The 25,011-nt window shown below is 40.1% G+C and overlaps 1 protein-coding gene across 6 annotated transcripts in view; it reads right to left on the bottom strand.

Moving 5' to 3' along the window:
- Nucleotides 1-14,149: 14,149 nt before the first annotated feature.
- Nucleotides 14,150-25,011, bottom strand: part of SNCAIP (synuclein alpha interacting protein) — a 142,499-nt gene continuing 131,637 nt past the window's right edge. For 5 of the 6 annotated variants that reach the window (XM_017663906.3, XM_037005259.2, XM_017663907.3 and 2 more), the window contains 2 exons: nucleotides 23,825-23,895; nucleotides 14,150-14,706 (listed from right to left, as the gene is read on the bottom strand). In XM_017663906.3, the coding sequence (XP_017519395.2) occupies nucleotides 14,622-14,706; nucleotides 23,825-23,895 (156 nt within the window). In that variant the 3' untranslated portion in view covers nucleotides 14,150-14,621. The remainder of the gene's footprint in view (nucleotides 14,707-23,824; nucleotides 23,896-25,011) is intronic. The other variant, XM_017663910.3, reaches the window with a different exon arrangement.

Below are 25,011 nucleotides of genomic sequence, written 5' to 3' on the forward strand. Positions count from 1 at the left end.
AGGTCAGTCTTGAGTTTATTAAAGCCTGCAACTAAATAGGTGAGACCCACCACATTATGAAGGGCAATCTTTCAAGTCCACCAATTTAAATGTTAATCTATCCAAAAATATCCTCAAAGAAACATCCAGAATAATGTTTGACTACGTATCTGGGTACCAGGGCCCAGCCACATTGAAACGTAAAACCAACCATCAAATCCCTGCTTCCAGCCTGGTAAAACCAACCATCAAATCCACAAATCCTAATTGTTCTAGGGCCACTTCTTGAAAATGCTATCTTTTTCATACTGAATTATTTTGGGAACTTGGTCAAAAACCAATTGACCATACATGCATGGGCATCTCTACTTTTAGACTCTGTCCTGCCCCACATCAATACAACTGGCCTGATTTCTATAGTTTTACAGCAAATCTTGAACTCAAGGAATATGAATCCTCCAGTTTTTTTTCTTCTTTCTAAAATTATTTTGGTTTTTCTATGTCCTTTGCATTTCTACATACATTTTAATATCAGCATACCAATTTCTTAAAAAATGAAATTCTGTCAGGAATTTGATTGGGAGTATATTGAAGGTACAAATCAATTTGGGACAATGGACATTTTAACAATATTGAAATTTCAATCCATAAACGTGTTTTTGTTTTTGTTTTCAGGGTCTTCAATATCTCTCAGCAATGTTTTATAGTTTTCAGTGAACAAGTCTTACATGTATTTTGTTAAATGTGCTAAGCACTGTTTTTTGATGCTATTGTAAAATATTTTTCATTAATTACTGTTAACATATAAAAATGCAGTTTATTTTTGCTTATTAACCTTGTATACTGAAATCTTGCCAAACACACTTATTAGTTCATGTAAGTTAATTTTGTATATTCTTCAGGATTTTCTATGTATATAATTATATCTGTGAGTAAAGAACATTTACTTCTTTTCCAATCTGCAGGCATTATCTTGCTTTTCTTACTACACTGGCTAGGACTTCCAGTTCAATTTGAATTGCAGTGATGTGAGTGGATATCCTTGCCTTATTCCTAGTCTTAATTTTAGGGAAGGCAGTAAAATTTTCAACATTATATAAAATGTTAGCTATAGGTTTTCCTGAAATGCCATGTATCATGGTAAGAATGTTTTCTTTTTTTCCTTATTAGCTGAAAAATTTTTTTCATGAATGGATATTAAATGTTTAGTCAAAAGGTCTTACTGTATCTCTTGATGTAATCAGATGCTCTTCTCTTGTGTTGAATATTTTAAAAATGGTAAAATTCAACCTTGTATTCCTGGAATAAACCCCACTTGGTAATGATGTATTATTCTTTGTATTGTTAGCTTCAGCTTGCTAACATTTTGCTAAAGATTTTTGGCTTCTATTCTCACAAGAAATACTTATCTGTAGTTTTATTCTCTTTTTTAAATGTATTTATCTGGTTTTGATATCAGTAAAGTAAAATGAGTTAGAAAATATTCTCTTCTCTGTTTTCTGAGTTTCTGTGGGATTGACATTATTTCTTAAATGTTGGGAGTTCACCAGTGAAGCCATCTTGATCTGAAGTTGTCTTAAAAAATTATTTTTAATCATAAATCCAATATATTTATTAGATACAGAATTCTATTTGAGAGAGAGAGATTCAGATTTCATGTGTCTTCTTGTGTCAGTTTGGTGGTTTATGTCTTTGAAGGAATTTGTCCATTTTTTATAAGTTGTCAAATTTGTCAGAATTATTTATAGTATTCTTTTTATTATTTTTTTAAATAGTTGGAGCTATAGTAATAATGATTAGTTCATTGCTAATATTGGTTATATATATATATGTATGTATATAATATATTTTTTCATCAGCTTGGTATTTACAAATTTTATAGATCTATTAAATAACTAACTTTTGTTTTTATAGATATTTCTTTATGGTTTGTTTTCTTTTTCCTTGATTTCTGCTCTTATTTTCATTACTTCCTTCATTCCACTTACCATGGTTTTTTTTTTTATAGTTTCTTAATGTGGAAACTTAATAACTTTTCTTCTTTTCTGTTATAAATGTTAAATCTAAAATTTTACCACTTAGCACTGCTTTAGCTGCATCCCACACATTTTGACATACTGTGTTTTCCCTTTCACTTTAAACTACTTTCTAATTGCCTTTGTAATTTATTCTTTGATTTAAATATACACAAATACATAAACATATAAGAAAATGGAATCATACTTTTATATTTGTAACCTGATTTTTTATTTAACAGTATTAAGACCACATTTCCATTAAATAATTTTCTGCAGCATCATTTTTAATGCGTGCAGTTCTATGCATTATGGATATATCATACAAAATTTATTTAAACTAAGCCCCTACTATTGGATAACTTTATAATTTTTCAGTTACAAATTATCATAAATATCCTCATGCATTTATGTTTGTGAAATGAAGAAATTGTTTCTTTTTATAATTTTCTAAAAGTGGAATTGTTAGGTCAAAGTATATTCTCTCAAGACAGTTACCCATTTTCATACTGACTTCTTGAGCCTGAGCCTACATTTTTTGTGTGGTTAATACTCCCATTCCCACCACTCCCACAGAGTTGATGTGGGCTGTGGTCTGCATCAGCCCATAGGCATGGCAACTTGGCATTCATAGTGATGAAAAATATTAAACCATCAACAACTAAAATTGGGGGCATGGTATCACATGTAGCATTTCAGGCTCCCCTGAAAGGAATCTGGCAATAGTGGGCCAGCATTCCTACAACATAAGAATTAGTGGGAAAGGAATAATTACTTCAGATAGGGTATGATTTTTCCATTGGCCATAGTTCTCAGCCAAGAGTCACCTGATCAGGACATAGCTTGACTCTTACAAGTAGGTGGGTTTAGAACCCCTGATTTGTCAGCATAGAACCATTCAGAAAACTAATGGTAGTCATGTGTAGGCAAGCCCTGATTTACTATTGGTTTGGAATGGTCTCTACATGCAGGCATGGAAATTTCCCCCATGTGCACGACTTGTATCCTGTGAGGTCTCCTGTTCCCTTCTCCAAAATCCTAGACCTCCATTTGGTAACATATTTACACTCCAAGAGGAAACTTCATCCTTCTGAGATACAGAACTGAGATTTTCTCTGTGCTTTTATAAATATCCAGGCCAACACTGTTTCTAGAACTTTGCAAACGTAATGTATCTACGTACTTTCTCAGACTTTTCAGACATCATCGTAAGGGTGTATTGAAGATACAACTGTCAACCTATCAGTAGTTTCTAATTCATGACATAGTTATCTTGGGATCAATTTATTAACACGGATGTTTGCTGTCTATTTCTCTACCCTACTGGCCAAAGAGAATTCTCTACCAGATCAATTTCCTGATTCCTTTTCTTCCTACAAATAGGGATTCTTTTCAACTGGGAGGGAGTTAAGGTCAATCTGCATAATAAAGAGATACAGAAAAGAAGGGGGGTAGGACAGGGAGAGGAAGGAGAGTGAGGTGTTGAGAGAAGTTACTGGGAATTGTGAATTGAAATGCTCTGGATTGGCAGTGAGTGTGAGGAAAGCGGTAGAAGGGAAAGGGTTTTTTTAATAAATATTGTTATGGTCTTTGAATTTGGATCCCCTTTAGGGTTCTTAAGAAACATAAGTAAAGGGTTTGAATTATTTTGAAATGACTTGAGGCTGTGGGAAGCTGTTTCTTGACTATAACCCTGCTCTGAGACCAAACTGTGTCTGCCCCAGGTTTACAACAGTTACAGAGCCTTATGAATAGGTTTTCCTTGCTCATATCCTTCTTACATTGTGCTATGATTATATTCATTTGCTGCTCATGAGATAATAAGTACCGGACACCTGTTTAAACAGATTTAAGATTGTTCCTTCTGGCCAAGAGTTTTATTGTGGTACCTTCTTTTAAAAAATTGGAGACCTAGACAATGGAAACATATATTTCTGTTCTCCTTTTCTGTTTGTATTTCTCACTCTGTGGTTTTCCTGAGGTGGGGAGTCCACATTAAAGGTCATGAGGCGGCTAGCTCCAGAGTTTGATTTCGTAAACCCATCCCAGGTCAACTGGAGTGCTAGAGTTTATTACTTTTTAAAAACCAAACCCCTGCCAAGTGAAAGGAAAGAAGGATAAGTTTAGATGAAAGTGCTTGATGTTCAGATTCTGCACGGTTGACATTTTATTGCTCAATGTGATTTTTCCTACCCTTCAGGGCATTTTGCTTAATGGTTTCCTAAGAACGGTATGGTGAGGCTTCAAAGAAAACAAGGTTTTAGCAACAATGCCCTTATTCTACTTTATATGAGTCACATGTCCAAAACCCTTGTATAAATCTGAAGTTTTTCCCATAAACACTTAGGCCCAGAAAATATGTTAAGCCATGTTAACAACCTTTGTTAGATATCACACACCAAGATGGAAATAAACCAGGTAATTCCAATGTAATGGATTTTTGTGGGGGGCTGGGGAGAGGAGAGGTGTACCTAAACCAGATTTTAAATTCATTCAAGGATCTCTGTCACCAGTGGTCCAACAACCCTGGATGTTCGGTACAAATTTATTATGAAGAATTGGCTGTGTTGGTGTGTGATGCCTTAAACATTGCATTATTACAAATACACCACCAATGTGACATATAACCTCAAGAGGTCTGTCCTTGATTATTTATTCCATGGGTCAAGGGGAATATGAGCAATGTATTAGCTTTAAAGTGGTTATCATTGAACCACATATATATCAATACAATATGGCTTTCTGCAGGGATATATTTTAGTACTTTTATGGTTAAACAATGAAGAGCCAATTCTTACACTTAGCACTCGAAATGCTAATTCTTCTCTTACTATTATCGGCCTCCATTGCTGCCTGTTCCTCCTCTTTCTGTATTTGCACTGGGCTGGGTACTTGCCATGGACAAGCAGTCCAGAGAGTTTCTCAGAAGACAGGCCCACAGAAATGAGCAGGCCTGGAGGAAGAAATGCCTAACATTAAATGGTTGTACCAACTTAGAAACACTTCCTGAGAGGGATGGAGGCATCTCACTGTCTGGAGGCTTAATAAACAAATTACATGCCTTCCTCTGTCTGGAATGGTGTGAATATTCCACCTCGGGCAAGTGCGGGGAGGTAGCCGGTTTCTCAGGTGTCTACCCAGCAGTCCAGGCTTTTCTTTGTCAGGTGTTTATTACCGAAAGCAGAAGAAAGGGCTCTCTTACCTTACAATCAGAAGATACCACAGGTGGTCCGGAGTCACTTCACTGCTGATGGTTTCCAACGGCCTAAAGCTCCACAAACCAGCACCAGCCAAACCTGCAACATTTAGGAGACTGTGGGGTCTGAACTGGTGTTTAGGAAAATGTTAACACGTATTTTGAAACTTCATCTGACAGCCATTCTGTGAGATGCACTGCACAACAGAAGACCTTTGCAGCCCTGGTTTTTAGTTTTGTTCTCTTTTGTGGGCATAGGGAACCCAATGTTATTTTAATTTTATTTCCTCCAATCAAGGAGATTTTCTTAATTAGGAAACCAATCAAGAAACCCTCTTACTAAATGTTTTGTCTATAGTGTAGGCTGTGTGTTCCTTATGGTTTGTGGTGTATCTGGGAAGCAAATGGGGCACAGGCGAGGAGGCTCAGCCTTTGAAACACGTCTAGAAGGAGGCTAAAGGACATTCAAATAAAGTAACTATTTTCATGTGTCCACTGGGCCAAAATAAATTCTGGTAAAATGGTCCTAAAATCAGGGGTGTGATTCTTCTTAGTTGTCAAGAGTTTGTCTGGGAAAGAACCATAGCTAGCTAGGAATTTACTTGGAACCCTGGTCTTGTGCGTACAAGGACTTTGCATTCTCTTCTCATCACTCAGAGACTTAAGGCTGAATTGCTTCCTGCTGGAGGCTTATCTTTACCATCCAGCAATAGGTGGACATGTGACACCACAGGAGCTTTCTTGCAGATGCTTGTAAAGATCCAGGTAGACCTGGAGGTTTGCAGCCATGATGCCAGGAAGCCATTCAGGTAAGTGGCAGACAGAACAGTTCCTTTCTCCTGGAAGTCACCATGGCCTTTGGGCACTGGCTGTGACAATAAACCCTGCACATGAGCCGAAGAAGGCAACTGCCATCAGCGACATGACAATCAGCAACTTTTCAGTGATACTTAATATTTACTGCCTGTATCTGCAACTTACTCTCTGTAGCTAGTTTATGGATACTTTAGATATGTTTAGTTAAAAAATAAATCTCTTATGACATGGATGAATCTAAAGGGAAATGCATGCTTCAATGATAGGTAACAGCCTTACTAATTTGCTTACATGTTTTTTGTGCTGAGTTAATGTAAGCATGGGAAGGTGATGTGAATGAAGAGCCTGGGTTGAGAGAAGGGAATGTGAGTCATTCCCCTGCGAAGAGACACACGTTTGGAGCAAGGGACAACAGATGCCGAAAATGGTGGGGGGAGCTTACCTTGAAATGGAAGATGTCTTCGACCCCTTTGAACTCAGGTAACACGCCTTACCTGTGCTGGAGAGTGAGTTTTCCTCCATCACACACCACCCCTTCCTGCCCCACCAGCCCCTCTCTTTCTCACTAAGCCAACACCAGGTCCTTGAGCCTGGAATTCATGAGGCGTAAGGGAACAGAATACAGCTTTTTGCAACATGACTTGAGTTTGGGAAGGAAATAAAGACTCTGTGATCCTAAGTTGCAGGCGACCTCTGTACTGACTGACACTAAGTTAATCTTTGCCAGGAGGACAGAAGGTCAGGGGCCCTCACCCATCTCCACCCACAGGATCCTAAGCACGGTCCCCACCCTGCCCTACCATGCTGCTCCAGGGAAGGAGAGCAAGTGGAGAGGGAAGGGTAGTCCATGGAATGCTGAGCCAAGAGAACACTGAGTATTGAAGAGGGCAGGAGAGGAAACGGAGGAGGACAGAGGAGAAAGGTCAAGGTGGGTCGCTTAATGTCATCTGAGAAGCTGCCATCAAAACGCAATTGGAGGTGCAAGTTTATTGAGGGACTTGCCTCTGGAGGGCAGGGGAGGAGGGAAGGGAACAGGAAAAGCCTTTGATGGGACACAGGTCTGACACCTGAGGAAGGAGAGAGGGAAGAAGGGCCAGTCCCCTGTGCCCCTGCCACACATATTGTTCTTGCATTGCACTTTACATATGTGTGTATGCAATTTCGCCTGTCCTTGCAAAACAGTGAGCAGCTTGAAGGTCACACTTGTCTTACTCTTTGAGTCAGTGTTGCCTCACACACATAGTTGGTGTGGCTTCAATATTAGTTAAATAAAGTGAATGGACAGGCGGGGGCTAAGGTGGGAAAAAAACTGATGAGACATACTTATTTCAGCCTGCTTATTTCAGAAGGTCTAGGGGTAGCTTATAATAGAAGGTACAGATGTGTTCGAACCATTCAGACGGATAAAGCACACCTTAAATTTACATAACGTTATATGGCAAATATATTGCAAAAAAATAAAAAGGATAAAGAAGTAAGAACAAAGGAAGGGGGTAGAGCTGAGAGTGATAGGTATCCTAGAAAAAGCTAAGCTACAGATTGCTACTGAGATTTAATGCAAACTTTACTTTTGACCTTTTCCTGGCAGGCAAGACAGAAAGGAAAACACAAGCTATACAAGGTTCTTATTAGATAATAAAAAGAAGCATGCCAATTTCTATAGAAGCAGATTTTTTCCTAGTACTAATGCTAAGAAGAATTTATTTTATAGTTCCTTATACAGCCATTGGCTTTTTAAACCATATGATAAGTTTCAATAACAGTTTTATAGAAAATACATAGAAGCTTTTTTCTTTTTGTATGGCTATTTTTTATATTGATTTTTGATAAATGCCATAGTTCAGAGATGACTATTCTTTGGGGACATGGGATGTAGTTCAGCCGTCAGCTGTGAAATGAGGTTGATGGATTACATCTGGGCCCATACCTGTGGAGGGACCCTGGGAGTGGAACGTTAGGATCACAGCAGCCACAGGCTACTACATTAAGTATCAATTTGACATTATTAGCAAACAAATGAAGTTGCATTCAAATAGAACATAACTTTGGCTACATGTCTCTGAGATATGGCTGAATAGTTCTGCTCGGACACATACATTTTGATTTGACACTGGGCCTTCATCATATTAGGTCCACATTCCACGTAAGTACAGTATGTACATAAATTTGTACCATGTCAAATTGATTCCAGTAGGTCCTAAACTCATACTGAGAGAAGACCCTCTGGGGGGGTATGAAAAGAGTTCTAAAAGAAAAGTTCTCTGGTTTACACATCCTCTTAAGCACCAAACACAAGGAAACACATTTCTTTTGTTCTCTGAGATTCTTCATGACGTGCACTGTCAGATGGAGTTCCCTGGTAAGGTGACTCTGACCTTGAGATTAGGGTGCAGGACATTTATAGTAGTTGCTCCTGACTGCCACCTGAGGGCAGGCCAGGAGGAGGCAGGACAAGGCAGAGGAGGACGATGGACGAAACCCATGGGGAGCTCTGGAGCCGGGCGGCTTTGTGCCGTTGTCTCCAGCTGAGTGAGGGGCCAGGCCTAGACACCCTGCCGCTGACCAGTCACTGGATACAGGCTGCCCTGGGGAGCAGGGTGATGGTGGGCAAGGGGCTCTCTACAGCCAAGGGCAGTTCCCAGAGAAGACTATCCCCCTGCGGGCTCGGGGCCAGCAGCACTGCCCACAGCTGGGGGAGGAGTCCTGCGTGTCTGAAGGTGGTGTGTCACAATGGGTTATAGGATTTTGCATGCCCTGTTTACCAAATGAGCAAAATATACTTCAGTCCTGGAGCACAGCTAATCACCTCCTAGACCTAGTGGCAGACAGAATACAATTTGTGAAACGTGGCTTTATTCCAATGACCTGGATGTATACTCTTTATTCTGTATGATAAGTACATTGATTACATTTTATATATGGAAACTCCTACAGAAGCCAGATATCAGCAGCTTAGTCAATGCAAAGTGCTGATTTTACTCACGTAAGCGATAGGGCAGACAGTCCAGGGCCTCCACAGCTGCTCACAGAACCAGGTTCTTTGGCTTTTCTTCTCTTCCTGTTTGAAATGTGATTTGTTTTCTTGGCTGCAAGGGCTGCTGCTTTATCCCAGAGGGGAAAGTACCGGGTCAAAAGACAAGTTCCAAGGAAGTGCCTTCCTCCATGAAACTTCCTAAAGTACCGCTCTGTGATCTTCACGGACTTTTTATTAGTCAGAACCGAATCACATGGCCGCTACTACTTTTAAGGGCATCTGGAAAGTAACTTTACCTGAGAACATTTAACTGACTTCTCTTAATTAGGAAGCAAGGGAGAAAGGATTTTGAGACAACTAATGACCAATACTGCTTACCAGAAACAAGAGAATTTAAATCCCTTTGTCCTAGTTCCTTGCTGGTTGAACTGCAAGAACAAATTCCATAGAAAGGAACAATATAGTTATAAATATGAGCACAACATCGCAACAGATTGCTACCCTTCTCAAATTTATCTTGTTTAACTCAGATTTTCCACATTTTATCAAAAGCACTATGTGTTTATCACCATAGATTTATGACTGTGTTTCCACTACTTGGGACAGAACTGTGGTAGGCGTTCACTGTGTATGTGTTTCTAATGTGTTTGTGTGTGTGGAGAAAGTGAAGGTTCCTGTGGCCAGGATCCTTCCTTGGCCCTGGTGGGCTGGCTCACTGCACATGTGTGGGCAATACGTTGTTATTGACTCTATAAAGAGCTCCGCCCAGTGCTCTGTGCAGCATAGCTGCAGGGCTGCAGGGCTGCAGGAGAGCAAAGACTGGAGTGGTGGCAGCTCTGAGGACAGAGACTGGGATGGCTGCAGGGCCAGAGAGGCCCAGAGGCAGAGACAGGCTTGCTGTATGCAGACTTGCTCTGAGTGGACAGGATTCTAGTGCCTGACCTGCCATGGTGGGAAAAAAGTTGGGTATAAATCCTTTCACCCAGGAACGTTCCATTGTCATTTTTCGGTCTCATTGAATCCATAGTGAACTTGTTTGCAGCTGAAATTCATTGGCAAGACCGTGTGTGTTGTATAAACAAAGTAGTATCTCTGGCATTCAATATAGCACTGCAGTGTGTAGTGAGGTCATGAAATGTATCATGTATCTCACTGGAATATTTGGGGGAGCCCCTGCATGGTGACTGGGGAGTGTGGTACTGGAAGTGGGTTTTAGTCTTTGTCTTCATGTGCTTTTGTAACTTGGTTCTGCCACTGACAGCCAGGTAGCTTTCTGATGATTTGACCTCTATAAATACAGATTTTAGGAAATTTAGAGAAATAGTAATGGAAAAATGCTGGCTCCAATAGTAGTATTAAGCATAAAAGTATGACGACTCCATCCTTTATTGCAAGATTGTTGTTCTTCCACCTATCCCATCCGGAAAAGAAGCCTTCCTTTCTATAATTATATGATTTTTGATTTTGTACACTTGAAATTATTGTGTTGAATGTGATTTTCAATCAAAAGGCATGTTAAACATAACAGTGCAAATGACACTCCTCTAAAGCACCCAATAGTCTCTCATCCAAACCCCACCCCAGGCTTAAGGGCACACCGATCTTCACCATCCTTGAGGAAGGGGCTCCTTTTGGTCAAACTATCTTCTCATATATTGTCTCAGTAGACAGTTCACAGCACCACAAAATCAAGAACAGTGGCCATGGTGAATGCCAGAAGATTCTGTGTCTCTAATATGTTCCCAGCTAATGCCAATGCTGACTTTGCCTGCCACACTTTGAGCAGCAAGGCGCTGGTTTTGAAACTTGGTTGCACAATCGGAATTGTGGTTTTGTTTTTTATAAATACTGATGCGCGGTCCCCCCAACCCTCTGGAGAGATTTGTTATGGGGCTCAGCTTTGGCATCAGTTTTAAAAGCTCCCCCAGGCAGTTCTAATGTGCAGCAGAACCACTGCTATAAACGAGTTAGGCTACTTTTCCCCACAAGTCCCCCAAATGCACAATTTGGTAAACTTACAAATCCTCATATGCCCCCACTTTGGTTGATATCAACTTCTAGATCTTTCTGTTTGAGAAGAGTGCCTGGCACAGGGCCTCACTCTTGGCATGTACTCAGTCTGTTGGCTACACCAGCTTACAGAAAGATGCTTGTTCTGCTTGCATGCTCTGGCAGGAAGGGGGCTGTGACCTGCTCTTCACTGTAAATATGGGTCCAGCCCATGTCTATGTACTGTGAGTCCTTTGCTAGGCTTCTTCCAAGGACGATCCTGTGGGAGGGGTTTAGCGGTCTTGGGAACTGAGGACAGACAAGAGAGCAAAAAAGGAGGAAGATGGCAGTAAAGAGGAGGGGAAGGAGGGAGGGAGGGAGAGAGACAAGGACAAAGGAAAGGAGGGGCGGAAGGGGTAGCAGAAAAGGAATGGGGAAGGCATGAGAAGGCAGACACTGGGTATTGAAGAAAACTGCTATAGCAGGTATTTACAAACTGTCATTTTTGAGAGGCGACACAAAGATTCTGTTGAGATCAACAAACTAATGGTTTCATTAAGCAACAGGCATCTTGAAAAGTTCTGTTAAACTATGTGGTCATTAAAAGAATAAAGGGACACAATACCAGAGAGAACCCAGGACTTAAAGACAGACCCACCAACAAATAAGAGTTACAGGCACTAGATAACACCAGCTCCATTTTTATGTGTGGAGATGGTATCAATGCTGTTGCAATGAATCTCTTATTCTTACTTTGCCTTAACAACTTATCTTTATGCATGTAGGTGGTTGCTGAAGAAATAACATTTAACCCATTTTTATATGAAGGAGTCTTTCAGGGCATTATTCATTTTGTAGTTACTTCTCTAGCCTGTACCATCCAGTATGTTGCCTGTGAATATTCGCTCAAAAATCCTCAAAATTTACCTTAAGATACCCTTTGAGGGTCTCATCCCCACTCCCAGCCTCATGATGAACATCTAGAAATTTCTTACTAGCGTTGAGGCCTTGATACTAGTGTTTTATGAGAATAAATAATGGGAATTCAATCTGTTCAGATTGGTGAAGGTTTGGTTATCACTTCTAAGAAACAGTCTTAATTTGCTGTGTTGAACCTCAGCCATACAAGTCCCTTTAGTGACATAAAAGAAGCCAGTCTTTAAAAGACGCTGACAGATGTTATGAGAGGTTTTTACAATGGAGCTGAGTTTCCTGCTCTGCTGCATGTAATTAGGCATGCAGATATAGAGCTTTACTCACTTTACTGGCCCAGTGGGAGGCAGCTGGGGGGGTGGGAGGTGGTCCAGCCTTCTGCTGACTAAAATGAAACTCTCTCTCTTTTTTAACATGTAAATGTGTCTGCATTTCTGGAAGGAAATAAGAGTTTGTGTTTTCACTTTTAAAATTCTGCGCAAAACTAAGTTTGTGGTAAGTAAAACATTTCTATTAATTTCAAGCAAACATAATTTATCCATTTCATAAAGAACTTGGATAGTAAGCTATTGTACAGTTGTGATTTAAGGACCAGCATTTTAGTGTCCTACCAACACCATTAAACACAGAATGTACCTTCTGTCTTGCAGTCTGGTTCATCCAAATCGGCTAAACTTTCCTGTTTTATCTTTTTTGATTCTTTGCTCTTCTGCACTTAGTACTGTGTCATCTAAAATGCTAGTGTTGGTAAACCACAGAATTGCCAGTTTTCTAGGTCAAGGTAGCATCTCTTTCTTTAAAACTTGAAATTTTCTTTGCTATGTTTAATTGGGAACTCTGTCTTTGGTTCATAAAATCTCGGCAGACTGCCCAGCCCCCTTCAACATTCAAGTTTATAAACAGCGTGTCTAAGAACAAAACTGGGACCTCCTTGGGCCAGAACACCCTCTGGGTCTCCTTTCACAGGCCCAGTCTAGGGCTAGGTCCCAAAGGTCTGGCTCATGTGTGGTTCCAGCATCACCTCTTCACCAGGCTGGAAGCAGGGGCATCTATGTTTCTCATATGCTTGCCACACATTCTCTATGAGCATCTCAAGCATCATGCTCTAACAACAGGCGCTCACCAGACACAGCGAGCACAGAGTAAATCGGTGGCAGTTCCGGCACATGTTGGTTTGTAAATCGGGAGGGACCTACCTCCTTGATATGAAGGTGGGCCAGTGTTACCCTTTTCCCAATTTATCAAGGAGGCAGATTTATCAACTCTTGCCTAAGACCAAAGAGGTGTCCAGAAGTAGAGTCAACACAACCCATGCTTCCTGTGTCCTGGGGAGGTGGACGGCACACTAAGCAGATAGTGTAGTGCATGGTAGATGGGGTAGTGAGTATGGATCACGAAGAAGCATGTACCAAAGCCAGTTCTGCAATTTACTAGTAGGGTTACCTTGGATAGGAGCTTAAGTTTTCTGAAGTTTTATTTTCTAATCTTTAGAATGGGAGTAATAGTAAGTGTGGCTATTACAAAAAACACTAACATACAAGCTCCTTTTGTATCTCATTGCATCTCATCAAGCCCAAGTTTGTCAGATGACCCATATATGCAAGATCAGCTTCTCATTCAGTGCCTGTACTGCTTTGTCCACCAGGATACAGATTGGTCCACATTTGACTGCAGGCACATTGCTAATAACTCTTAGTAGTATACAGTGCTCCCTCCTACTGGTAAGAACACCTACTTGCAAACTAAGATTTGACAGGCCTCGTCAATGCCCTGCCAACACTTTGAAAATAAAACTCGTGAAGTTTCAACAGAAATATATTTTTACATGATAGGACGAAATCATCTATAATTTACCGCTTACATGGATTCAAAGAGCTGCATCAACAATGGGGCTGTGCTGAGCTCAGGCTCCACACTGTCTCCTAGAGGGATTAAACAGTCCTCATAATGTGTAAGAGGCAGAAAAAAGTGACCCAAGAAGGGGCTAAATCCTTAGTTGTCATTAGTATTTTCTGATGTTAATGCTTAGATTTGAGAAGACAGAAGGAACTGACTTACTTTATATATTTGTCTGATCCTTTACTACATAATGAAAACTCATGTTTTATTTGACCCCCAGGGGAAAACAGCTAAACTGGGCAGTTTGTTCTTGAAATAAAATATCAGCATTTGACATATGCTCAAAGTTCTTTAGAAATCAGAACATCACAGACTTATTAGAAAGTAGGTACCCCAAGCTTATCAGTGCTGTTAACATTGTTTTATTTTTCCTTTATACAAAAAGTAGAAATGACAGAAAAAAACACTCTTGACAGAAAACAAAAGCACTGACCTGGTCTCGTTGAGGAGCTGGGACCAAACTGTCCGTATTAGAGGGAAAGAGAAGTTCAATCAACTTGAGCAAATACTCATGCAACTGATGAGATACAGAATGGTGTCAGTGGTTTGGTGAATGTCCTGGAGATTGAATCAATCCAGTCCTAAAAAGCATACATTTGCCCAAACATGCTTTTAAACAGCATCTCTTTAAAAACAAGTTATATATACAAATATCACCCCAAAATGTGTCTTATACAGTCTACTGCTATAAATGTAAGGCATCCTGATAGTCTGTTCTTCTGCTGATGAGGCATTGGTCTCATGGTTCTAATTCCAGAGGACAGTCCAGAAATTTCCAGTCGTGTCCAGAGGGCAGCAATGAGAGATAATAACAAGTGATTTACAAGAAGAGTTCTTTTGACTCTGGCTCAGCAATGTGCTTTATGCTGTAGGATTTCTTCATTTTTCTGTTGATGTCATTATGCCTAAGCAAAAGAGAAACCACAAGGCCAAAATTAGATAAAACTACGGTTAAGACACCACCATTAAACAGCTCACCAAAAATGGAAATTGTCCTCACACAAACCACACTGAGGAACACTTCATTCCAGTAGGCAAAGTATCCTCTTCTCATATAAATGACTTGTTAAACAACACAAGCCGGTCATATGATAACACCCACTTAGAGAATGCTCTTGAATTTGGCTTCGAAAGTAATTTCTCCATCAGGCTAATTGGAATCTAGGCAAAATTCTATAGTCAAGTGAATTGTATCAGAGCCAAACAAGATACACAGGGAAGTCCTGCTGGTTGAGTAGAATCCATATTTTAACTACATGGATCCACTGGTGACACCTTTTACTGTCCAACAAGCTTGAATCTTAATAGTTCAAAGAAGATGTTTTCTCTTCAGGTTGTGGGATTATTGAGTAGTAGCATGTGGGAAGTAAGTGTATGGGAAAAGGAAGAAATGAGGGAACAGTAATGCTGTTTTTGCCTCCATATTCCATACGTAGTAAGCCTGTGGAAAGAAACACAAGCTCAAGCCTTAGAATGTTTGCTTTTTAAGTCAATTTCCTTCTGAGTTGGTGCATTAATTTTCATGAGATATTAGTTCCATTCTGGGTATAAAATCTCCCAAGAAGACTCATTTTCTGAGGGTGGGCAAGTTTATGTATTACTAAATTCCTTCTTGTCTCTAGGCCAGACAAAAGCAGTCTGTTTCTGGTGATGTTACTCAGAAACATGAGGACTTATCTGGGTGGAGTGGAGAGCCCCAAGTGTGGTTTTGTAGCCCCCAAATCATGACTGCTTACAAAGACCATGTAGTCTATTCTCAGTGTTCTAGTAAATATTTTGATGATCACCATCTGCAAGTTATGATTTTTATTTATTGCTTTGAATAGAACTTTAGAGTTGTCCATAGGTAAGAAAAGAAAGAAGGCAACAGAAAAGCCTGGTTGATTAAAAGACATTCTAGGGATTTCTGATTAAGCATGGTGAATTAAATACACATATTTATCACCCCTTTATGATGAAACAACACTAAAATGAAAGTAAAGAAATAAAAAAGGCGTAGGCCTCAATGAATAAGGGAAATAGGAGAGGAGATAACAGAAAAATTCCAATAATATTTCAGAAATGAAAGGTGGATAGACATATGGAATTGATTTAGCAGAGCAGAAAAAACAGAAATCTAGGTCTACAGGCAGGGAACCCAACAAACTGATTTGCAGCAAGACACAGAAACTAGACATAGCATGTACTTCTGAAGATTACAGTAGGTGCTATGGGGGTGCTGTAAATGGGAAGATTATTTGAAAATTTTTTGAAAGTAGCAGTCTATACCCCAGATGATCTCCCTGACCCAGTGCAGCTAGGTGGCCTTCCCTTTCCCAATGTGAAGAAAAACTGGAGGTTACATTTTGCAAGGCATGAGCCAGAGAGACTCTTAATTCAGTGTGATAATAACAAGTAAAGAAAAAGTGGGGAAAATGTTTACAATTCGTATTACAAAAGGTTAATCATAATTAGTAACATCGAAGAGCTGCTATAAATCAACAAAAAAGACCAGAATCTCAATAAAAGTAAAGGTCTAAAAACAGTAAACTGATACAATAAAATAATATGTGGCTATGTAAAAGAATGAAGAAGCTCTCTACATACTAATACATAAAGCCCTTCCCTGTGTTAGGTGAGGAAAAGCAAGACACAAAGCTGTGTGTATAGTATGTTACCTTTACTGTAAAAAGAAAGGAAAGAAAAAATTGTACATTTGCATTTGATTGTAAAAGTTAAATGTCTTGCAAATATAATGCTATAAAAAAAGGAACAAAGAAAACCAACAAAGTACCATTAGAAATTAACAATAGCAGAAATAAAAAATTAAAAAGATTGGAAGGTAAAGTTCAGTAAAGATCCTAGGAAGACCTAAAAAAAAGTGAAAGAAACAACTAAAAAAAGGGATAAAGGCAGAAGAATGATTAGAAAATCTGAGGGTTGGTACAGTGTGTCCAACATTAGAATAATAGGATTTCTAGGAAGAGTGAACAGAAATTGGAGGGGAGAAAACTTTCATTTTTTTTTCCCAGAACAAAAACATTTTCAAGAACTCAAGCATTAGATTGAAAAAGCCTCCAGGAATGAAAATGAAAATCATGGCAAAGTATCAAGAAATCAAAATACTGGGGATAAAGAGAAAATCATAAAAGCTTTCAAGGGATTAGCAATTAGAGAGGAATGGAGCTTCTCAACAGACACATTAAAAACATGAAAATGAAGAAATGTGTTCAAGATTCTCAGATAAAATAATTTCCTACCTAGAATTCTATACCTAGCCAAACACTCTTAATTCAGTATGAGGGTGAACTAAAGATATTTTAAGGCAGGCAAGGTCTCAGAAAATTTAGCACTTATTCACCTTTGCAGGCTGTGAAGATGTGCTTACTAAAGCAAGAGAATGAAACAAAGGGGAAAAAAAATAAAGATAGATTCAGGAAATAGGGCTCTACACAGGAGAGAAGCAAAAGAGATTCCTGGAATGATGTACATGGGAGACTCTACAATGACAGCAGTGTAGCACTTCCAGATAGCAGCAGTAGAGATTGGGGCAGGAGGAAAGAGGGTGTCTCCATGAATGGACCGAAACTGAGAGATACCTGATTTATCTGGGTGCACTGAAATATTTCTGTCTTTAGCAGAGTGTTTAGACATGAACTATAAGATAAGACATCAAAATTATTATCTCCAGGGAAAACAGTTATATGAGAAAGGAAATGTAATACAGCATATCACATGGATCCAATGTCATAATAATAATAATAAACACTGAATACTAAATTTAATCCCAAAGAGTGATACAACCATATGGATAACAGGAAGAGGAAGTAGGTGTGTGTCTATGTGTGTGTGTGTGTGTGTGTGTGTGTGTGTGTTTGGGTTGGGGGCAGTGTTGGCTGCTAAACTAGAACTGGACAAATTCGGTTCATTGTTGAGGATATGGATTTTGGAACCAGACCGACTGAGTTCAAACCCTGGGGCAATAATTTTTATTATCATCATTATCATGTAACCATGACCAAGATATTTAATCTCTCTTAGCCTTGGTTTCCAATTTTCAAAATTTGGTAATAATAGTTGCTACCCTATCATATCATTGTGAAGATTAAAACAGCTCATATACATAAAGCACTTGGAATATGCCCTGGTACATTGTATATGCTTTAAAGTAGGAGCTATCATTTTTATTTTCTATAGTAGGATGCCAACAGATGATGGAAAGAATATCTAAAATTGAAAATCTATATGAGAATGTTATTTAGAAATACAGAGTACTAGAAAAACATCTGAAGGAAAAGGAAGTGGTTGATTCAGGGGAGTGGGATTAGGAAACAGGGTAAGTTGGGCAGAGAGGCCAGCCAGTTTTTGTTACAGTGCCAGCATTACTTATTACATGTACTTACAGCATTTTGACACAAAAATTAAATTAAAAATAAATAAAAGTTAAAAAACAAGGCTGAGGTTGTAGTCTAAGGGTAATATCATCATTAGACAATGACAGAGTATTTCTGCTCTTAATATAAGGTGTACTGTAGTCAAAAGCATGAAAAAGAACACTTTCTACCGGACAAAACCTGGCATGATTAGAGCTGAGTCTATACCAAGTAAAATGTTAATTTGAGGCATTTATCTGAATAATATCAGGATAATTCAAGCCTCTCTGAACCCTTCAATTACCTAGTCCTGAATTACCAGTATTCAAAACAACAAACGTGTTTGGGTAATTCTGGCATGAATTATTCAGATAATTTGCTGCTCCTTGATTTCATTTTTGGATATGAAAGCACATTCTTAGTGACCAAAATTGGAAAGAAGAAAAGGCTTAAATTTAAATGACAGTTTTTCAAGTAATCTAGCTTGCTGACTCATCTAGGCATGGATTCCATATTTCCATAGCTCATGGTGAGCAGACAGCAATTTAAAGGATTGTCTAAAATGGTCCATGGGCATGCATTACATTTGCACTGATAATCAAAACAGGTAGACTGCTACTTTTGTGATCTTCTTGAGAGCTTTACTAAGGCCATAACTATAAATCCCATACACTAAAAAACTGGTTTCTAGTTCAAAGAATGGAAACTTATATCAAAAGTACCTGAATGAAACTGACTGTACGTAGGTGGACTTGGAATCAAATGTCCTAGATTTATACAAAGGACATCATTCTTTCTATGGGATGACAGGCTTAGTCTTCTGTTTTCTCTTTTCTTTTTCTTCCTTCTTTTCCTCTCCTTAATTCTCCCTCTCTTCAATATTTATGAGGTCCCTATAATGTGCCAGGTACCAAGCTAGACGCTGGGGACACAATAGTGCTATTGAGGGTCACTGCTCTCATGGATTTCACCTGCCGTTCACGGAGTTTGCTGTGCCTTAACTGTATCCTCCCTCCGTTCTCCATGGATTAAGAGCTCGCTGGATGAAGGGCCATGCCTTATTCTGGCAGATCAGAACGCGTAGCTTAAAGCTACAGAGGTTGAAATGCGCACCCTGGCAACCCAGGGACATGGCATTCAGGAAGGGACTCTACCTGCACTGTTCTCAACTGGACTCTGCAGGGAGGGAGGAGAGGAAGGTGGAGGTGGGAGAAGGCGGTTGTAAGTTCTTAAGGTCTGTGACCACACTGAACCGGAATAAGCATGCTAGCATAATGGACTTCTCACAGGATGACTGGGTTTCCAAGGCAGGTCTCCCACTTGTACTGCATGGGGGGCTCCACCTGCCCATCTCCAGCCTTCAAAGGGCAGTGCTCTAGACAAAACAGGGTTCTTAGGTACCACAGCTTTTGCTGTGACTCGGCTCAGCATACTCTGATACTAAATTCTGTTTCACTGTTTACCTGTGGAGGAATATACTTTCTCCCTTGCCCTGGTCAATCTTGAGAACTCTGGCAGCGGTTATAAAGAGTTTACTAAGTTGTACTAAGATGCTGGAAAGACCTGATCATTTTAACTGTTCCCTATAACGTGGACAATTTTTCTCTTTACACAAGATTCTACTATGGAACAGCCAGTGACAATGCAAAATTGGGGCCCTTTTCAAAGAGGAACTTGTCACTTAATGTAATCTGGAGAAATGGTTCAAGATTGGGGTCTTCTTTCTCCTCCAAGTTATAGGGACAAAGCTTCACTATGAAATAAGGGTTTTCTCTCTGAAACTCATTTGACCCTGTGCAGGGAGCACAGAACACCTGGAGAAACACAGGGAGGTGTGAACCGGAAGGCCAGATAGGCTCTGAGCATTTCTGGAACAGGGGTCACCACCCCAGGTCCCCAGTGTCAACTCTTGCTGATTGATTGGCTCTGGACCCCAGAGCTAGTGTATCAGAAATGAAAACACATGAAAACACTCCAGATCAGGCTTAGAAACTGGAACTATTGTTTTGGAGAAGAACTCTTCTAATGAACTTTAACAAACACTTAAACTTTTCTGAACTGTTACATTGCTAAGATTCAACCAGTTCTAGGGGACTCACTCCAGAACTATGCAATCAACATGCACAGATAGCTTGGTTAACATACCAATGACTGAGTAATTATGTAACTATCCCTTCAAGAATCCTTAAAAAGCATGAGTTAAACATAAATACTTCGAGATCAAACTTTTAAGACAAGATTAAAATGTGATTATTTTACTATAACCAGAGACATTATGGCAAGGATGCATTTGTTGCAGGATCAAGGATTCCTTTTTGGGCTGACTGCATTTTCCATCATGATTCTGGGAATTCTGTTCAGTGGACAGAGGGTGTGCTCTGCTTGGGACAGGATTCAGCCAGGGCCTCAGCTCTACTCATTTTCCTGTTTAGAATGGTGTCCTGGCAATAAGGACAGAAATGTGTGTGTGTGTGTGGTGGTAGTAGGGGCTCTCTGAACTCTGACCTCCTGTGGGGCACAGCAGATGAGCACTGCCAGCCCTTGCATCACCTGGGGCCAAATGTAACACTATCTTTGAAGTGCCTGTTGAACCACCTTGACATCTATGCAAAATATCTGGTCCTGGCTCTTGGCTCTGGATGTATAATTCCCAGTGTGGCTAATTCCTTGGCAGTAAAACTCACACTAATAGTGTTTATTACTTAATGTTTTTTAAGGAGTCCACTCTGATGTTGGTGCTAGGATTAGGGGTTTCCTGCGGTTGACCCCCTGGTGCCACTGTGGTCAGACAGGGTGTGGCTGGTGGTGGCTAGGAGTTAATGCCCTCTGCCTAATGGTAACTGGAATCAATGCTCATGTCATGTGTTGCAGATCTCAGATAGACTTAAACTTTGGGAAATGAATGTCTTATTGGCATTTTAAGACAAGCAATTGCAAACATTCCTGTGGAGTTGCAGTAACTCAAAACCAGCTTGTCCTTTATAAGAACAAGTAAAGATAAATCTGCTTGCTATGAACAAAGTCATCCTCTGCACTTGAAACACACTGGGAAAGCTGTTCAAAAAATAGAGTTGAATCTAATTTTAATGGGCATTGGAAAGAAATTTAGATTCTTTGCTATCAAGCTGTGACCAATTTAGAAAAATAAATAGTAAACAGAACTCCTTCATATCGCTGATACTCTTTAAAATGTTGTATTTATTGTGCCTATTTTTCCTTTACCGGGAAAAATAAAAATTTCTTTGGAACTAAAATACAGTGCCAGTGTGTGGCTGGAGTCCCTTGTCCCACTCCTCCTAGGGCTATACTCACAGGGCCATTCAGTGGTATGTTTGCAGCTAACTCCAACCCAGTGACTGCCATTGATTACCAAAGTTATATAATCACCAGCAACCCCTGTTAAGTTACATAATCCCTGTTATCCGAGAGGGGTCATTTGACCTTCAAGCAAATCCTTGGGCCAAAATTTGGAGCCTCACTGGTAGCTGAGCACCTGGGTTCCTTTCCTTACTGCATCTTTCTATGGGGTGCTTTTTCCATGGGTCTCTTAGGCAAAATGAAGTAGGTCCTAGAGTCCGTTAGGTGTTTTTCATGCCCAAATTCCCATGCTAGTTTTAACTTCTCTGAAAGATCTTTATTTCAACTAGAAATATTCATCTTTATCTAGGGAGTGAACTGGACTGGTTCTCTCTGCCTCTGTGTAGCTATGAGTCGATCAGAGAAATCTCCCCTTTCTAGCTTGAACAAATAAGCGGGTTTCTCACTTCCTATGGAATGCGTGCCAAACTAAAACCATGGTAAAGTATAGGCTAATTTATAAGGTAGTGACAGGAAGGGGTCAGGATGCTTATTTAAATAAACTGAATATTTTTATTTTGGGGTGTCTGCCTATCACTAAAATCAAACTCTGTTAATAGGTAAAGCCAATAAATCTGATAGGTTCAAAACTGAGCCTCCACTCAGAAGGATTGTTCCTTAAACTGAGTAAGAAAGTGTTTATCTAGTGTCAGATATCTGAGTAGCCCTATAAACCTCATTTTGTGCTCTGATTTTTGCAGCTCTGATTCGAGTTGATTGTTCAGCTTTGTTCCCGTATTTGTCAAAAGACAGGGTGAAGTTATTTCTTGCAGGAGAATATTCTGTGGTGCTAACTGTCGTTTCCAGGTGCTATAGGAGCCTGGAAGAAACAAGAGCTATTTTCCTTCTGCCTCCCAAAGCATTTGCCAAGCTTTCGGGCTTCCTTTCCTCGGAGTATGGTTGTTGACTTCTGTGTAAGGGCAAAAGCACAATTTTCCAGGTACCACAAGACACACCCAACCTAAGACAGGGACAGAGAAGAGTATAGGGGGTAGGGAAGACAGGGCGGGAGAAAGAGAAGTGAGCCATTACCAATATCTGGGGAGGGAATGTATATTTTTCTATTTCCTTCCCACCTGGGGCATTGGGCTTTTTGCACAGTGTGGCCAGAAGCAGCCCGCCCAGTCTTAGGCAACCCATGAGCCTGATCCTAGCAGAAAGCTGCGACCAGTGACTGGAGATTCTCAGGGTTTCCTTCAGTTTACTAGATTAATGAGACCCCTGGGGCATGCCCACTTAATGACTGAGGTTTAGTGTTCCTCTAGCCTCAACGGAAACCTGGAGCAGATTGAGCTGGATTCACGTGACGCTTCTTGTACCTTAGTATTCTGAAATAAAACTCACACCTTCAACTCATACACTCGCGTTTGTGTATCAATGTATACATACACACATCCACACATTTTGGAGGAATTTGGAAGAGTGCTGAAAGGCATGTTGTATTTTTCTTTCCATCGAATAAATTAAATCTAATTTTGATGATTAAAAAGCAATAGTTTCCTTTTAAGATGGGTTTGGGGGCTTAACTCTTCTGAAATAAGCCAGTCATGAGGCACTGAAGGCGCGGAGCCCCCCTTGATGGCTTTTTATTCACCCCGTGTCCTGCTTTGTCGGGGTGGAGCATAGTCCCCGGGGGTGAGGGGTGAATGAAAGGCATGCCCCCGAGGGATTCGCCCAAGGAGGTGCCCAAGCCACAGGGAACCTCCAAGGTAGTCCTTTTTGTGTACAGTCAATGCATTTTTTAATCATAAATGCTTCTGTTTGAGAAGGACCCTTCTTTTACTCCTAGACTGGTTTATAGATGGGCACTGTGGTCCCAACAGCTAAGCCAGAGCAGTTTCAGAATGGCAGGGCCTTCCTTCTCCTAAGTGCGGCAGACTGGTGGCAAAAGGAGCAGTGTGCAATCATCAATGAAATAAAACTTCTCTGTTTCATAGTTCTGATTCTGATCAGAGGTGGATTCATTCCACCTATGACAGGAAATTTAATTTCTATATGTGCTTGGTACTTGACTCCATTAAAACAAAGACTGAAAGCCAAAGTCAACTGGGAAACACAGTATGTAAGCTGAGGAGATTCCTCTGCCCTCTGCTGCTGGAATAAAGCCCCTGCAATAGGGGCTTCCTTTCCAAGGCCCCGTTACAAGTCTGCCTCCTTCTATTTGGCGGGAGAGTTATAATGTTCTTCTTCCTTGGTGTCAGCTCCTGCTAAAAGTGCTCCGGGCTCATAATTTAAGAGATTTACTTTAAAAGATCATGCAATTCAAAGCAAAGGCATGACCCTGGCATGCAGTGCCTCCCCCAGCACCACGTACCGTGCATAGTTACGCAGATGTTCTTCAATCAGTGGATTAGAGGAAAGATTGATGCAGCTGCTGTACATCTCCTAGAGAGGTGCAATTAGAAATCATCTGAAAACATGCAACAGGCTCAGTACATGCACAAGGCTCAATAAACAGGAGGCATGCAGGAGAGAAGACAGAAGCTTCATACACTCTGTAAGGAACATGGGGAGCAGTTGAGATAATTGTTTCATTCTTCAGAGAGAGAACACATCAAGTTCCTTGGAAAAGTTTTATTTGAGCAGTGTGAGTTTGGACATATTATCACACAGGGCCTGGTGTTTGGGGCATAAGTGTGACTTTTGTGGCGGAAACAAATACATGTTGGAGTCCTTTGTAATGAACACAATTCATGGTGGAAATGAATGTATAGTTAAGATCAATGTTCAATTAATTAGAGCAGTATTAATTAAAACTTGATTTTGGTATTGCAAAAGAACAGATATTTCTAGACCTCATTGTAATGAGATTTTGCTGTATAGCAAATAATAAATTATGCAGGCTGTATCTAGACAGCATGATGGATATACTGGGTCCTTCCATTCCCAGTTCACATTTTGGGGGCTATACTATTTTTTGATGGCATGGCATGCACAGAAGATGCAGGAAACATTGCCTAAAAAGATATTTGTATCTCTTATTTACTAGTTTTAAACCAGAGATTACAGTGCATGGCTTTCCAGTAAATGCAATTATAAAATGTAGTTCATGGCACACTCTGCCATCCCCTGTGTACCGGCAAGCACTTCAGACTGCTACAGCTTCCTGATCAACACTTAGGGGCTTGAGTCATAAAATGCCAACGTGGAGTCCCTGTGGTATATTCATCTCAAAGGTTATTCCAATGTTGGGCAGTTAAGTCTTTAGAAAGAGGGTTTCTATTTATGTGCACTTTAATTGGGCTTGAGAATAAATATCCAGTCGCAGGAAGGGAACAAACTGTTTCTGGGGCAGAATCTCAATGCCCAAGAAGGGTCTCATTTCACAGCAGTTGGGGGTCGAATCTTGGGCAGTCTCCCAGTCTAGGAGATCCTAATACTCAGCCATGAAACTACTTAGGAAAATTTAGGGACCAGAATAGAATCTCCTGTGATTTATTTAATCTTCTTCTCTTGTAGTATTTTCCCAAGCAAGACCAAGGTGTACATATTCCAACATGA

Source organism: Manis javanica, chromosome 14 (genome assembly GCF_040802235.1).
Source record: "Manis javanica isolate MJ-LG chromosome 14, MJ_LKY, whole genome shotgun sequence".
NCBI classification, from domain to species: Eukaryota; Metazoa; Chordata; class Mammalia; order Pholidota; family Manidae; genus Manis; species Manis javanica.